Source organism: Corvus cornix, chromosome 2, assembly GCF_000738735.6.
Source record: "Corvus cornix cornix isolate S_Up_H32 chromosome 2, ASM73873v5, whole genome shotgun sequence".
Taxonomy (NCBI): Eukaryota; Metazoa; Chordata; class Aves; order Passeriformes; family Corvidae; genus Corvus; species Corvus cornix.
In genome coordinates this window covers 82136259-82150980 of record NC_046333.1, presented here as the reverse complement: position 1 = coordinate 82150980, position 14722 = coordinate 82136259, and the positions used below count along the sequence as shown (strand labels likewise).

At 38.9% G+C, this 14722-nt stretch overlaps 1 protein-coding gene across 2 annotated transcripts in view; it reads left to right on the top strand.

The window, feature by feature from the left end:
* The window catches only part of ADCY2 (adenylate cyclase 2), a 205755-nt gene that overhangs the window by 171562 nt on the left and 19471 nt on the right, over nt 1-14722 (top strand). For both annotated transcript variants that reach the window (XM_039549160.1, XM_039549159.1), the window contains exons 17-19: nt 7266-7385; nt 11105-11289; nt 12799-12883. In XM_039549160.1, coding sequence (XP_039405094.1) covers nt 7266-7385; nt 11105-11289; nt 12799-12883 — 390 coding nt within the window. The remainder of the gene's footprint in view (nt 1-7265; nt 7386-11104; nt 11290-12798; nt 12884-14722) is intronic.

Here is a 14722-nt window from a genome sequence, read left to right as displayed (position 1 = left end):
GAAGCATCATTATTGTATCTCCAAGCAACATATACTTAATAGCAGAGTCCATTAACTGCATTGATTTCCATGAACCCTTTCAGTAGAAAAAGGCAAAATGTAGCCATTAGGATTTAACAGAGATAAAAAGTGTCTAACCATGCCACACCTAATAAATCATAATTAAGACCAAAATGTCAAATAAAACTCAGTCTTCATGCTCAAGGGACAGTGGAAAAGAGTGGGGGTGCAATTTTGTTTGAAATTAGCTGTTTTAGCAGACATCTGAATTTCTTCTTCAGGTTTGAGATGTATGTAGTCCTGATCAGTGGAGGGAAGTTAAAAATCAGCTAACATGACACAAGTATCAAATACTTCTGAGCTGAAGGGAGAGGGTACACATTAGATCTGGTGATCCATTCAGCATTAGGTCTGGTGCTGTATGGAGAGAAGGACAACTGTCAGTGGCTGAGGAAAGCTGTTTTTGTCGAGCTGACCTGCTTTAAACTGAACATGAGAAAGTATCCTGCACAGAGCAATCCAGGCATCCCAGAGGGACAGTAGGACTGCATGACTGCAAAGGATCAATAGTTGGTAGCTGAAGGAATGACTGCATACAATACATCAAAGGACTGTGCCTCACCATCCTCTGGGATCCATGTGATCTCAAGGAACATGGCATGATGAAAGAGTCCTGCAACAGCTCTTTGTTTCAGTGACTTCTGCATCAAATGCATGAATGGTTCTTGGCACAGCAACAAGATCTCAGGGTTATACTGTCCCACTAACTCTTAACTACCAGCTTTAAGATTCAGGATCATAGAATAATAGAGTAGTTTGGGTTCAAAAGAATCTTAAAAGGTCACACAGTTCAACTCCCCCTTGCCATGGGCATGGACATCTTCAACTAAATCAGGTTGCTCAGAGCCCTGTCTAACCTGACTTTGAGTGTTTCCAGGAATGGGGTATCCAACATCTCTCTGGGAAACCTGTTCTAGTGCCTCACCACCCCCATCATAAAAAAATGTTTCCTTATATCTTGTCCAAATCTACCCTTTTTTAGCTTAAAACCATTACCCTTTGTCCTGTCACAACAGACCCTGCTCCAGAGTTTTTCCCCATCTTTCTTGTAGGCCCTTCAGGTTCTGGAAGGTGCTCTAAGGTCTCCCTGGAGAGTTGTTCAGGCTGAACAACCCCAGCTCTCTCAGCCTTGTCTTCATTGGAGAGGTGCTGCAGCACTCTGATAATCTTTGTGGCCCTTCTGTAGATATTACTTGCTTTCCTGTCTTTTCATCCGGTGAATTTTAGCTTCTGGACTGTTTCCTCTGAAAGAGCATGTGTTTAGGAATGTGAAGACTGAGAGAGGTTTGAGTGTTTTTGCTCCATTGGTTAACGTACGTCCGTGAGCACGAGCTGCCTTTAATGATGCAAGTATTAGCCTCCTCTAAGTCATGAATGATACCCTGTTTTAAATAATGACAAATAATTAATCAACCCTGCTTTCATTCTCTTAGTGGAAAGTTAGTTTCTTTAAGGTACCTTCCTTTTAGTGTAGCTGACTCTGTTAATACAGTTGCTGGCCTTGTATTTTTAATTGTCAAGCTCTTTGGCACATACACTCTAATTATACATCCTGACAGTGCCTGGCACCCTGTTTTGGAGGGTGCCTAATGCATATCTTTCAAGAAGAATAAACAGACACTGCCTAGAGGTTGACCTGGCCTGGGAGTCGGAAGCAGAAAGTGGAATGTACAGCTGAAGTCATATTATTTAAGTCGTACTTGCAGTGCTCAGTCACAAATCTATTCCAGATTATAGACAGGATTTAAGAAACTTTAAAGAATCAGTATCAGTCTAGGTCCACTAGATTAGCAGAGATGCACTAGCAGGTGAGACACTGCTCTGAAATCATGTTTACAGAAGTTCTGGTTTCTTTCAAGGGTGTGGGAAGAGATGTGCTGTCACTGCCTTTGTAAGTGAGGATCTCTCCATATCTGTCAAACACAGAAATCATGGTGTCTGAGTCTGTAAAGGCCCAGCAGGCTCCTCATCTCTCTTGTTGGTGGGACAAGAGAGAACAAGGCAGGGACTTGCCACTGCATATTGCCTTTGCAGGGGGCTGGGAATTGAATACATGGTGGCACAAAGACAGTCCTGCATTTTCTCTTGCTACCCAAACTTTAATAAAAAATAATTTTTGAGCAACTTTAATTTGGTACATTTGACTGTTATCAAGAGACATGCCACAACATACCAAATAACACAGATGCATGAGCACTTTGATGTTAAGAAGTCTTGTACAAACCCAGAGGCATAATGCTCTAAAAATTCTGCTAAATGCATTTCAGTACTCTCTGGATTTTCATCACCCACCCCTTTACAACTTACCAATATCTCAGTATCACTGTTATTTAGTAAAAAAATGCATAATAGTCTTGGTAGGAACTTAGCATTCCAGGCTGTCCTTAAACTTCTGCTTATGAGCTTGTGAAGAGGGGGCATGATACCAGAGTTTGTGATTCTTCATGCTATTCTTGGGGCATTCTTGTGAGGATCTGGGAATAAAAGTCCTGACTCACCTGCCAGAGCAACTGGCATTTTTCAGTGGAAGCTGTGATAGGCATTCTACATCCAAATGCTTTCATACCTCAGTGAGAAAGATGATTTCCTTTTAATGAGATCTAAACTAGTGTATTATGTTGTTGTTTTCAAAGAACAAAATAGATGCACTAATTTGCTTTTCCCGTGTTTTGGGGGGAGGGTCTGTCACCACATGGCTCCCATTGAAAGCAGGTATTTTCATTATGCAAGGCAGAAAAAAGTCAGAACTGAGGATTGCAGGTTATGTGAACGCAAGAAAAGAAAAAGCTGTTAGAATATATGAAGTTAAAATAAGAATTTAATGGTAGCATGCTCAGACATTTCCTGGCAAACATTGGAATTCATAAAAAATACTGCTTTCATTTGAGTCATTTGAGTAGGTGTGACTGCTTAGTAGGACTGAACCTACTCTTACAAAAAATACTATGTTGAAGAACAATATGTATCTTTAAAGCGTGATAGCAGATGTAGATAACTGATGAGAGACAAGAAAGACAAGTGAAAACACATCATTCAGAAATAAGTGTTGTTTGGCTCATGGCAGGTGACAACACTTCCATATCCTTTTTTTTTCTTTTTTATTAATAGATTAATTTATTAATATATGCAAAGATATACCATATTTAATATAATGTTCTGTGTATACAGGTAACATTTATAGGTCAGAAGTGCCTTGTGCAAAGTTCAAAACCAAAATTAAAATGCTTTAATATAAATTAACATATATAAATATGCATACCATATGTGTTTCTAGATTATAATTGTGTTTGAGTTCTTCATGTTATATAATCTTTGCTCTGGGGACATGAATAAGGTGGGATTCTGAAACTAAATATTTCATGTTTACAGAAAAAGTATATGCACTGTTAGTTGGATGTGGGGGCCCTTGGCAGATGCCCTTGTTAACAAAAGCTATTAAATAGCTGGAGGCAGGGAGGAGGAGTAAATCCTCAAAGCTGTCTGAAGGGCTTTTGCCCAAAATTATTCCTGTTAAAAGAGGCAGGCGAGCATCAGCTGGCTCAAAAAGTAACCAAATGACTTCAGAAAATTCTTAAGTAAAGAAGGAAATAATGTGAAAAGAAGTATAAAAAACACAGAATCACAGAATGGGTCAGGTTGGAAGAGACCACAGCGGTCATCTGGTCCAGCCTCCCTGCTCAAGCTGGGTCATCCCACAGCACATGGCACAGGATTGTGTCCAGATGGTTCTTGAATATCTCCAGTGAGGGAGACTCCACAACGTCTCTGGGCAATGTGGAAATGTGAAACAGGAGACAGAGAGCTATGAGTGAAAGCAGATGACTGTCAAAACACTATTTTGACACTGTCATAAGTCACCCCTCTGGCATCACACCTCTGCCTCAGCCAGTGGGAGCAGCCTCCCTGTCAGATACTGTGAGCTGCCTGCCATGCAAATGGGCAGGAAACAGCATGGGCTGGGACAAGCAGGGACCACGGCTCAGGTTTGTCGCTGCACATGGACTCGCAGGGCTCACTCTGCAGCATGTGCATTGACAGCTTGCAGGGAGCTGCACAGGGGCACATAAAACTAGAGCACCTGCATCTCCTTTCAGGAGAGTGTGCCAGAACCCTGCATTCCCAGAAGAGGGAGTGTGTGCGTTTCACCCACACATCCTGTGGGAAGAGGCAGATGTGGGTGTAACTCTCTGCATGTGCACGTCATTAGAGCTCTTTGGGATCAGTTACAGAAGGATGTTACAACATCTGTAGGTGTTTATTAACATTTTGTAGGGTCTGTTTTTGTGGTTTATCTGTTATATTTCTGGTACTGATCCTGGTCCTGACTTTGTACTTCACTGATGGCAGGTTAATTATGTGTAGTTTCACATACACAGTCATGTTAGAGAAGGAAAACAACCTGAAAGTGCAACTGTACAAACACAGGTGAGTGCCAGCTTGGTATTTGTAATACGTGGCATATTGAAGACCTTCATAAATCCACAACCTTGGACTTCTGCTGAAGGGGAGTTACAGAGATAATGGTTTCAGACTCTTCTCAGCAGAGCTACAAAACATAACCTGGGTGGTGATGTGGGAGGTTGGATAGTGTTTAGAAAGACAAAAGAAGTCACTGTGCATGTACAGTGCTGAGACCGTTGCTAAGGGGGATTGTGGGGTCTCTGTCCTTGCAAGTTTCCAAGACTTGGCTGTACAGAACTATGACTGACAGATTTAACATTGGTACATCAATAAACCATTTTGATCCACATTTAGTTGCTCTGAGTGAAGCAGTTCAGGTTTTCTCTGTAACAGTAGTTAAAGACAGAAATGAAGAAAGAATTTAGAGGTCGGTTACACGGTGACGACCTGCAGAGAACAGCGTGTGAGAGGGAGGTGACCTGTGGATCTCTACTCTAGTCAACCACATGTGGATTTTCATATTTAGTGTATAAGAGGAACTATGAAATTCACTAATGAATTAAGGTGACAGTTAGTGTCTGTGACGTATGGCTTGGAATTTTAGAAAGGAAGAAGTCAGGTGTGGATTTGAGTGCAGAGAGAAACAATGGACTCTACACGATTCAATGTGAATCAGGCAGAAGCCATTTTATTAATGAATTAGTGTCCCTAATATACAATTCTTGCTTTCCCTATGCACAATCGTGCATAATTGTTATTGGTTAAGGCCTATTTTCACACGCTACTTTATGCTTTATGATTGGCTCTTGTATGTGTGTCACCTCGTCCATCGTGTATGTCACAACTGTCCTTCAGTTTGCATTTTCTTGTCCTTTTCTTCCTTTGCTTGTTCCTCGTTCACATCCTCCCCAGTGCTGCTAGTTCCTTTCTCACAACCTCCCCATGGACTCTTTCCCTGTGTACGTGCTTAAGTCCTTCTGTCTTACATGCTCTGGTTCTTCTCTTTTATGGCTGGTCCACGATATGTCCATTTTCTAGTAAAAACATGGTTTCCACATTTGAGTAAAAGAACTAGGATGAAATTTAGTAGTAAAAAGCTCAAGATTATAGTTGGTCTGACAGGTTAGTGACAAGAAATTCTGATACATGTTGGAAGCTCATCAGGTGGATAGGTGATGAGTTCAGGATTTTAATTAATTATGTGGGCTTAATGTCAACTCAGCTGAATCACAATAACCATCCATGTGACTGCTTTGAACTCATGGTAAGTATAAACTGCATTTACCTAGGTGAGTCCCAATGAAGGAAAGCTACCTCACATTTGCTGAGCATGGTGTTAGTGGCTGGGGTGATGTCCACGTGCAGAATGTGTTAAGCTCCTATAACATCATCATCTGTCTGAGCCCCAGCTGCATGAGGTACAGTGAGCTGTTAAGGTTTTGTAGCTGTGAGCAAAGGAGCATAATTCTAGATATATAAATTCAATTTTTATATGCAATTTATTCCATGCATATAAGTACCTCAAAGGCAGGTGTAAGAGGATGGTGCCAGACTCTTCAGTGGTGCCCAGAGACAGGATGAGAAGCAATGGCCATAAACTAAAACACAAGAAGTTCCATCTCAACATGAGGAAGAACTTCTTTATATTGAGGGTGGAAAAAGCTGCCCCGGGAGGTCATGGACTCTCCCTGTCTGGAGCCATTCAAAACCCACCTGAACATGTTCCTGGGTAACCTGATCTAGGTGACCATGCCTTGGCAGGGGGGGTTGAACTGCATGATCTCCAGAGGTCCCTTCCAACCCTAACGATTCTGTGATTCTAGGATGTACGGAAATACATTTTCTGCAGAATTAGTGTTAGAACTATTGCATGACCTACTGATAAAATCTGGGAAGCGTGTTTGCAGTTTTGGTCACTCAGAAGGCTGAATTGAAAGAAATATGTACAGAGGGTGACTACTAGACTAATTAGGGGAATGAAGAGCTTGTTTTCAGGGAAGGAAGTAGAAAAAACATAGATTGATGAGTACAATGAAGGCTGAGATGATACTAAATATTAGGACTGTAAATACTCGGGAGAGAAAGAAGCCATGTGAAAGCTAAAGGACGAGATTATGACAAGAAGAAAAACATGAGAACTGGCCATGAATAGTGGTTAAATGTAGAAACAGCTTAAATGTTGAGATTCAAACTACTGGAATTAATGTAGTCACCAAAATCTAAATTAAGAAAGCACTGGATCATTGCATCAAGGGGGTCTGTATGATGATGGTTTCGTGTGTGATTACTGGCTGAATTTGATGACCCAGGAGATACTGGATCCACTTTTCTGTTTCAATGACATTAGTCCCGATATTAATGTCAGCATTATTATGTTATTGCATCTGTGTAAACCAACTTCAGTAAAGACTTCTTATTCTTTTTTTAATTCTTCCTGTGTTTAAATAGGACGTTCAGTTGAGGTAAACCCAGGAATTATTCATATCGAATTTATTTCATCATCGTCTCTTGTGTGTTTGAGATTCTGCTATATGAAAATAATATAACAAAGAGCCTTTTGTCTTTTATTCCAGTGGAAAGTGTCAGATGAAGGTTAAAAAAGTTGTTTTTGTTTGAGAATGCAGGAACAAGGAGTCATGTTATGTCATTTTCCTTTTCCTATTTCAAAGTAAGATACAAAATAATAGTGAAATACCAAAGTTAAATGGTTACTGGCAAGGCTTTCTCTGCTTCTCCATTTCTGTTCTCTACTTTGACCTTAAACAGCTGTCATACTAATGGATTATATGTTTATTTTTTTCTAGTTTTTCCTGGATAATGCTGTGATAGCTTTTCCCTCAGTTCTTAATTCATCAAATGCAAGTTTTTCTAATTCAAGTAATCAGACACGGTGGTGTATACAAAATAACTGTTTTTTCCTACCGGTAAGTTAATTTTACAATTCTTTGTTTGTTTACAACAATTACATTAAATTGACTGTTACCAGATCTGCTTGAAGTTAAACACCCACCCATTTTTAAGACTGCAGAAAAAGCTTGATTTTTTTTTTTTAGTCAGCTGCAACTGCATTTGAAGTAAGTGGGAAGTTAAATGAGATTAGTACTTCTGAAAATAGAGATTTTAATGAATGTCAGATTAAAAAAGCTGGAAACAGCATGATAACAAGGAAGCTTAACTCATCTGTGCTAACACGTTGCAAGATACCAAGATAACACACAGTGTCTCCAAAGCAGACTGTGCACTGAAAGCCAGGTTAGTCTGCAGACAGTTTTCCCATGGTGGGAATATTTTCAGGTGGCTGACCTGAAAATATTCACCACTTACATCACTGACAGTGGAATTGTCACACTCCTGTCATTGTGTATTTGATAAGAGATGGGGTGAGAGGGGTGGAAATAAAACTCTCATGTACCACTGTATAAACTGCTTAAGAGATCTGAGTTGATCTGAAGAAGATCTCTTAGTGTGAGCAAAAGCACAATGGCACACGCAAGAGGAGGGGGAAGGACATTGCTGCGAAAAAGTGGGAGCTGTGTCCTAGAGAGCAGTGATTCTTAGAAGGACTACAAAAGACCTGCAGTTGAAAATAACAAGCCATATATTGTATCAAAATAGGTCAGCTGGGTTGTATGAATAAGCTGGTGGTGGCAAGAGGAGAAGGGAGATTATTTTATCTCTGTGGTGAAATAATGAGACCATTACCAAAACTATGTGTCCTGATTTCAGGATTTATAGCTTTTAAAGTATTAAAACACATTCTTTCATCTAAGACAATTCATCTTTGATAGACTGGCATGAAAAAATTATGTTAAAATTTCACTTCTGACATTAATAAATGAAAAATTTAAGTTAGCTAAAGATTTAAAAACCTTTAAAACATCTCTCAAATACACATTGTTTTCATCCTCAGACACTGCATATATTTCAGCTTGAAAAAGCTACAAAGTCCTTTTGAGTTACCAGTTTTGATATTTTTTTTCTTTTTTATTCTGGGAATAAAATTTCTCTCTCTTCACTGTATAAGATACTGAATACTTAAGCTGACAAATGTTTGTTTCCTTAAATTAAAAATTTGTTATTTTGAATCTGTGTGTTAGTTTCAAGCTTTATTCATGTCGATAAACTTTATGTGATTTATGATAGTAAACCTGACATCTATTGACTGTCATCTAAAATGAGTACGTAGGAGCTTTGGGAATTACTTTAGCCCCAATTGAATTCAGTTCATTTTGAAGCAAAGCAATTGATCTGCCTCCTTCTCTACCCCCCAAAATAACTTTTTTGATTGGTATAGCTTACTTTTTAAAAATACTTAGCAAAGATTCATCAGTAAATTATAGGGACATTTTTGTGTTTAATTTGTTCAGTTTTGCTGTGATGCTTCTGTCATTTCCATGTAATAGAAGTTGATGTGTGTATCTGTTCCTGGGAAAAAATACAGTCTGGTGTCAGTGCTGCCACCTCCACATGTTAAAAGAAATAGAAGTTATAATACTGACATCTAAAAGATGCAGTTTTGGGATATATTTTATTTTACTAGGAAATTTTTTACAAAATGACTTTGTCCTCAAGTTTTTCTCTATTGACATATGGGAGTAGAACTCCTTCTTACTTCAGTAAAGGTCTTTACACCCACAGAACTGTAGGTCTTAAATTTTAAGAGAAGAGAGCAAATGCACTGGGCTGGATCCTAAGTGTGTAGTACCCGGGTGCAAGGCACCAGACTTGTGATCCCAGTAAGAGAGGCACTCGGCCTGTCAGGTATTGGTTAAAATACCTTTATTAGAGCTAGAACAAGAAAGAAAAAGAGGATAGATGGAGTTACGCCCCTTCAGATGCTGAGAATCTTGATTTGTACAGCATGAGGTGCAGATTCTGTCTGTGGAGAGGTTACCCTGCATTTTCCTCCTCTGAGCTGTTAGAGAATTTTCTTAAAAGGAAACATTGCTATTCACTGCTTCAGCTGTCAGACAAAAATGACATCCATGAGAACTTGCTGTTGCACTGTTGGATAAAGCCAAGGCCGCATCAGAGGCGGCATCACACTGGTACCACGTGGGAAGTGCCTGCAGGCTCCTGGGTTGTGACAAGTTGGCTGAGCTGGCTGAGGTTGTCCTGTGGCTGAGGGATGCACTAAGCAGACCAGGGGTCTGCACCTGCTCAGCTTCACTGCTCTGCGGATTGCCAGACTCTCCAGGTCTGCTTTTGCTTACTGAAACACTGCATTGCAATGCAAGGTCTGCATTCTTAAATGTGTGGCTGTTCCACTCTTTTCTAATTCATCCACCCTTGTCTGAAATTTTCCATCTATTCTATGTATTCCTATGGAACACTGTCAGAGACTGTTCCACTTGAAAATTTCTGGGTCTTTGTCAAACAGTATATGGATTCAAGACTGCCTTTGCTTGTTTCCCTTTGGAAAACTGATTTCAACAGTAGAATGCCTTATTGACTCAAAAAAGGATGCTGCTATTTTTATGTAACACCAAATTTGGAGTGTGACCTCCTCTGAAATGCAGCTATCAGAGGAGTTTCATTTTTTGGTGATTCTGAACAATAGTTCTATCTATTTCTTACTTCAAGCAGATCTCCGAGCAAATTACAGTAGCAGCAAAGATTGAGATGGTAGATCAATTCTGTCTGATGGGGGCTGTGAAAATTAACCTTCTTAGTGATCCTCCAAAATTAGTATACAGTGATTCAGGTTCTGTCAAAAGTACTGCCATCAACAAGTCAACAATAGTCTGAAAATAGCATGACTAGAAATAGAATTCTTTGTAGTTTCAGAAAAGAAACTTCCTTGCAAGGTGCAGGACTGTAATTTTCAGGAAGCATTTCTGGCAAAGGTGTTGCATATTAAAGACTAAGATAATGATTCTTGTGATGATTCTTGTTTTAGCATTAATTTTGATGCCCTAATCAATTTCCAGAAAGTATCAGGAGAAAATATTGTTCCAGGAATTTAAGTTCAACCAGACATATTTTTGTTGATATATATGACATAGGAAAGAAAAGGCTTTTATTTTTTTAGCAATTGGATGTGTTTTTATATGGTTATTACTCCACGGGATTTGAGAGAAGGATTTTTTATATTTATATTATGCATAGGTCCTGTTAATGGCTTTGTATTTTTCAAATCCTAGCTGCATTTCTAGAGTTTGTAAAATTGCATATCTATGAGGTTCATAACAACTGAATATTGCATCAGTTTATAACAGCTGCAAATATAGGCAATGAAATTGTTGTTTTCGGGCCTTTAGACATTTTACCTTGACCCAAATGCTAGCAAGACATCCAGAGTAATCGTGGGACTCAAGCATGAATGAAAATTTTACAGTGGAACAGGAATAAATCTTGTGTCAGTCTGCTGGCAGCAGACTCCTACATTAGATTTCAACACCATCAGTGGTATCCCACAAATGCAGATAAGTAAACCAAAAGTGTCAAAGGGTGAAAATTAGGGAGCATAAATTTATTTTTATTGGCTGTCTATAAACCATAGTGTCCCAGATTGTGATAGATTGCACACTTCAGTGGTCAGTCAATAATTTGTTTTTTAAACTAGCCTGAGCATTTTATTATGCATGATTTCCTACTCAAGAGCCAAATTCTAAATATTTTCCATTTGATTTCTCTTTGCCAGTATTTTATATACAGCTGCATATTAGGGCTCATTTCCTGTTCTGTTTTCCTGAGGATAAATTATGAGTTGAAAATGGTAATAATGTTGATTGCGTTGGTGGGCTACAATGTCATCCTTCTGCACACTCATGGGCCCATGCTGGATGACTACAGCAAATTTATGTATGCAATGGCACCACTTAGAAGGTAGGTGGCTAACTCCAGTCTTTCTGAAGTTAAATACTACCCATGGTAGTTCTTACGTCATGGAACATACGTGTTTGGCTATGTAATCTGAGTCACAATGTAAACTCATTGTCATGCTGAAGTTAATATTTGATTTAATGTCACACCTCAGAGCATTAGAATAAAATAAGTCTGGACAAGGCATTAAAATCACATACTATAGGAAATAGATAATGGTTTAATTTGCATTTTTGTCATAAAGGACATTACAAAGAAGTCATTATCAAGTTTGTTAAGCCTCAGGCTGTACATCATTAAGGCTTTTAAAGCATATTTGCTACAAGCCAGAGAAAATCAGCTTCCCCAGAACCAGTACATAGTCTTAAATCTTTACAAATGCAGGCTTAGCTATTGAAAAAATTAGTAGACCAACAGTTTGTATCTTTCTTATTTTATTTGCTGTGCTTGTGAATTGTATCTTAAGTTTTTCGTGACACTGCTGAAATCTTTGTTACAGGTGATAACATGTAAGACCAAAATTATGATTCCAGTTCCTGTTATTGCTGTACAAAATAATTTTTGGACAGCTGTAGTTTTTACCTCATTTTCAAAACAAAGAGGTGATTTTCTTCTGTGTAGGCCAAGTGTATGGCATATGCCACACCAGAAAGTCTGGATATTCAGAGTGTAGTTTCAATATCATTTTTACTGTGCTCTAACAATCATGGAAAAGGATCTCAACTGAATAATTTTTTTTAAAAGTGTAGGTTTTCTTTGCACTTAAATCTAAACATTAAATGGGAACAAACTCAGGTCTTTGTTTCCATTGCATTAGTGGAAAGGGTTATCTGTGTGATGGGATGGAGAACCAGGGGATGGGTTAGACTGAGGATGTGCTTCTGGCAGCTTTGATTTTGTCAGTCAAGCTCTGTGTCTGTTGGTATTTTCCTTCCTAAATCTCTTACCAAGGTTCTTGTTTCAGTGGCATGAGTAGGAGAGTTCTAGTGTAAACTGTTTCCCATTATCCCCTAGTGACTTTTGCCAAAGCAGAGTTTTTAATAAACTCTGTACAAGATCTAGTTTGTGCCTCCTGTAATTCTCATGTGAAAAGGTATCTTGGGAGTTAGATGCTTTAGTTTCCATTTCTTCCTATTCATTGGACATGGTCGAGCTCTCCACTATGGAAATAGTGTTATTGCATTAAAAATCGATTTTTATTCTGCTTGTATAGACTAAGCCACAAATGCTCTCCATTTGTAATTTAAAAAGGATATTATTTTTAGTAAATCCTCATCTTATTATTAGACTTCAAAATGTAGGTATGTTTGCAGAGAATGTAGTAGAGGTAATTAAAGCTACATAACATAAATAATGATATTTAATCAAATAATATAGCATCTCATATTTAAATGCTCTTAGTGTACATACCAGAAAGTAGTAGATATAAATTGTGGTCTTATTTTTGTGCTTGAATTTTAATTGAAGTTTAACTTTGGAGCAGCTGGCTTTACTTAAGTTTTTATTTTATAGGCCAGGAATACTGAAGGACCTGAAGACAATGGGCTCAATTTCCTTGTTCATATTCTTCATCACATTACTGGTTTTGGGTAGACAGGTAAGACACACACTTCTCTTCACCTGCACCAGTGGACACAATGCCAGCTGCCACATGCAGCCTGTCACCTTCTCAAAGAAACACCTTTGTCCTCTTCTGTCCCATACCCTTGCAAAGGACTGTCAGGAGCATCTATGAAGCTATTTTCTTTCTTACCTTCCAATATGCCCTTAAAACTCACCAGTAACTATCACTGACATTATGCTGATAGTGTGCTGTGACTATTGCTTATCATTCTGACCCATACTGGCTCATAGCTTCCCGGTTTGCTCCCATCTGTCTGCATCCATCTGCTGTCTCCCTGGTTGCTTAATTGTAAGCTATTTTCCTCGCAGTTATTATGGTTTGGTGCAGACACAGAAACAATATAGCATGCACACACGGAAGTGTACCACATGCTGAGGCCACAGTTGCACTAAAACTGTGACCCAACAGGAAACTACTCTTTTTATTACCCAGTTGTGCTTTTTCAGAACAAATGTGATGTCAACAGTCTTACCCTGTACTAAGCTGAGGGAATATGCAAGGGCAGTCTCTAAGTCCTCAGGCCTGTACAGGGTTCATGGCTAAAAGCTGCAATTCCAGCCCCTTGTGCCAGAACAATGCAGTGCACTTCTGAAATGGAAGAGGCAATCCATGTGAGATCTCATGAACAGCCTGTGCCTTCACAGACTGCAGCCTTGGAAAGGATTTTATGCCAGACTGTCCTTAAATCATTCATTTACATTGCAATTCCTCAAAAGGTAATCACTGTCATTTAAATTGCCATGCAGGCCCTGTGGGTTACTACCCAAAAAATTCTTATCTGGCAGTTTCTGCAGTATGTATTTTAGTGGGGAACATCCTTCTTGATTTAGAAATAACATTCTTCATCTGCCTTGTTGCCAGCAGCACATTAGAGTTTGTTCATTTGATGACAGTAACAGAGTGGGTGTAGAGCACAGCTACTTCCCCTCAGAAACAGGGATAAGTTCTTCAACACATCACCTTTAGTCCCTGTCAACCAAAGTGTCAGATGGAGGCAGAGGCTGCAATACCAAGAATAAAGGAGAGAAGGAATATCATCTTCACTGGGAAAGGAAAGATTTCTTTGTGGGTTCAGTCACATCACCAAGACAGTTTTTTTTGCAAACAACTACGGGTGTTCTGTCACACCAACTAAGAAATGATGCTGTAATAGAAAAAGTCTTCATTTTCAGAGCTGTAGGTCCAGGATCCTTGTCATGATACCACTTATTTATAACTCTTCAATCTTGCCTTTGATTTTTCTGCTAACTTATTCTCCCTTAAAGAAGAAGGAGAAAAAACCTACATTTTCAAACCCTCTCAAGCAAAGTCTGAATATTACTGGAAAATGTTATGAACTAATTTTAATACATAACTGGCCTAAGACTTGCCATTTTTAGTTACTGTTGGTGATATTGATTGGTAGCAAATCCTTGGAAAAAGATAGGGGAGGAAATCAACCTGCATAGAGTGACCTTTCCAGGGACATATACCTCCCACTTTCTGCCAGTTGGTATTTCTGTGGCCATGTTTAATAGCTATTGGCTCTTCTGCTTTCAGTTTCACTGTCTGATCCCTTTTTAACCCATTTTATCTTCCTGGTGTTCCCAACATTGATAATGAATTTCACAGTTTGATAAAAAGTCATGTGACAGTGTCTGTCTTTCTGTTTTTAAACTTCCTGTTTTCTACTTTCATTAAGTGGTGCAGGACGCTGTTGAGCCATCTTGGCAGTGCCAACAAAGTCAAAATCTTCCTTACCCTTCTTCCACAGAGGGTAATATACAAGTAATTTCTCTGTTAGTTATTGCATTTTTTGCAGATAATACATAC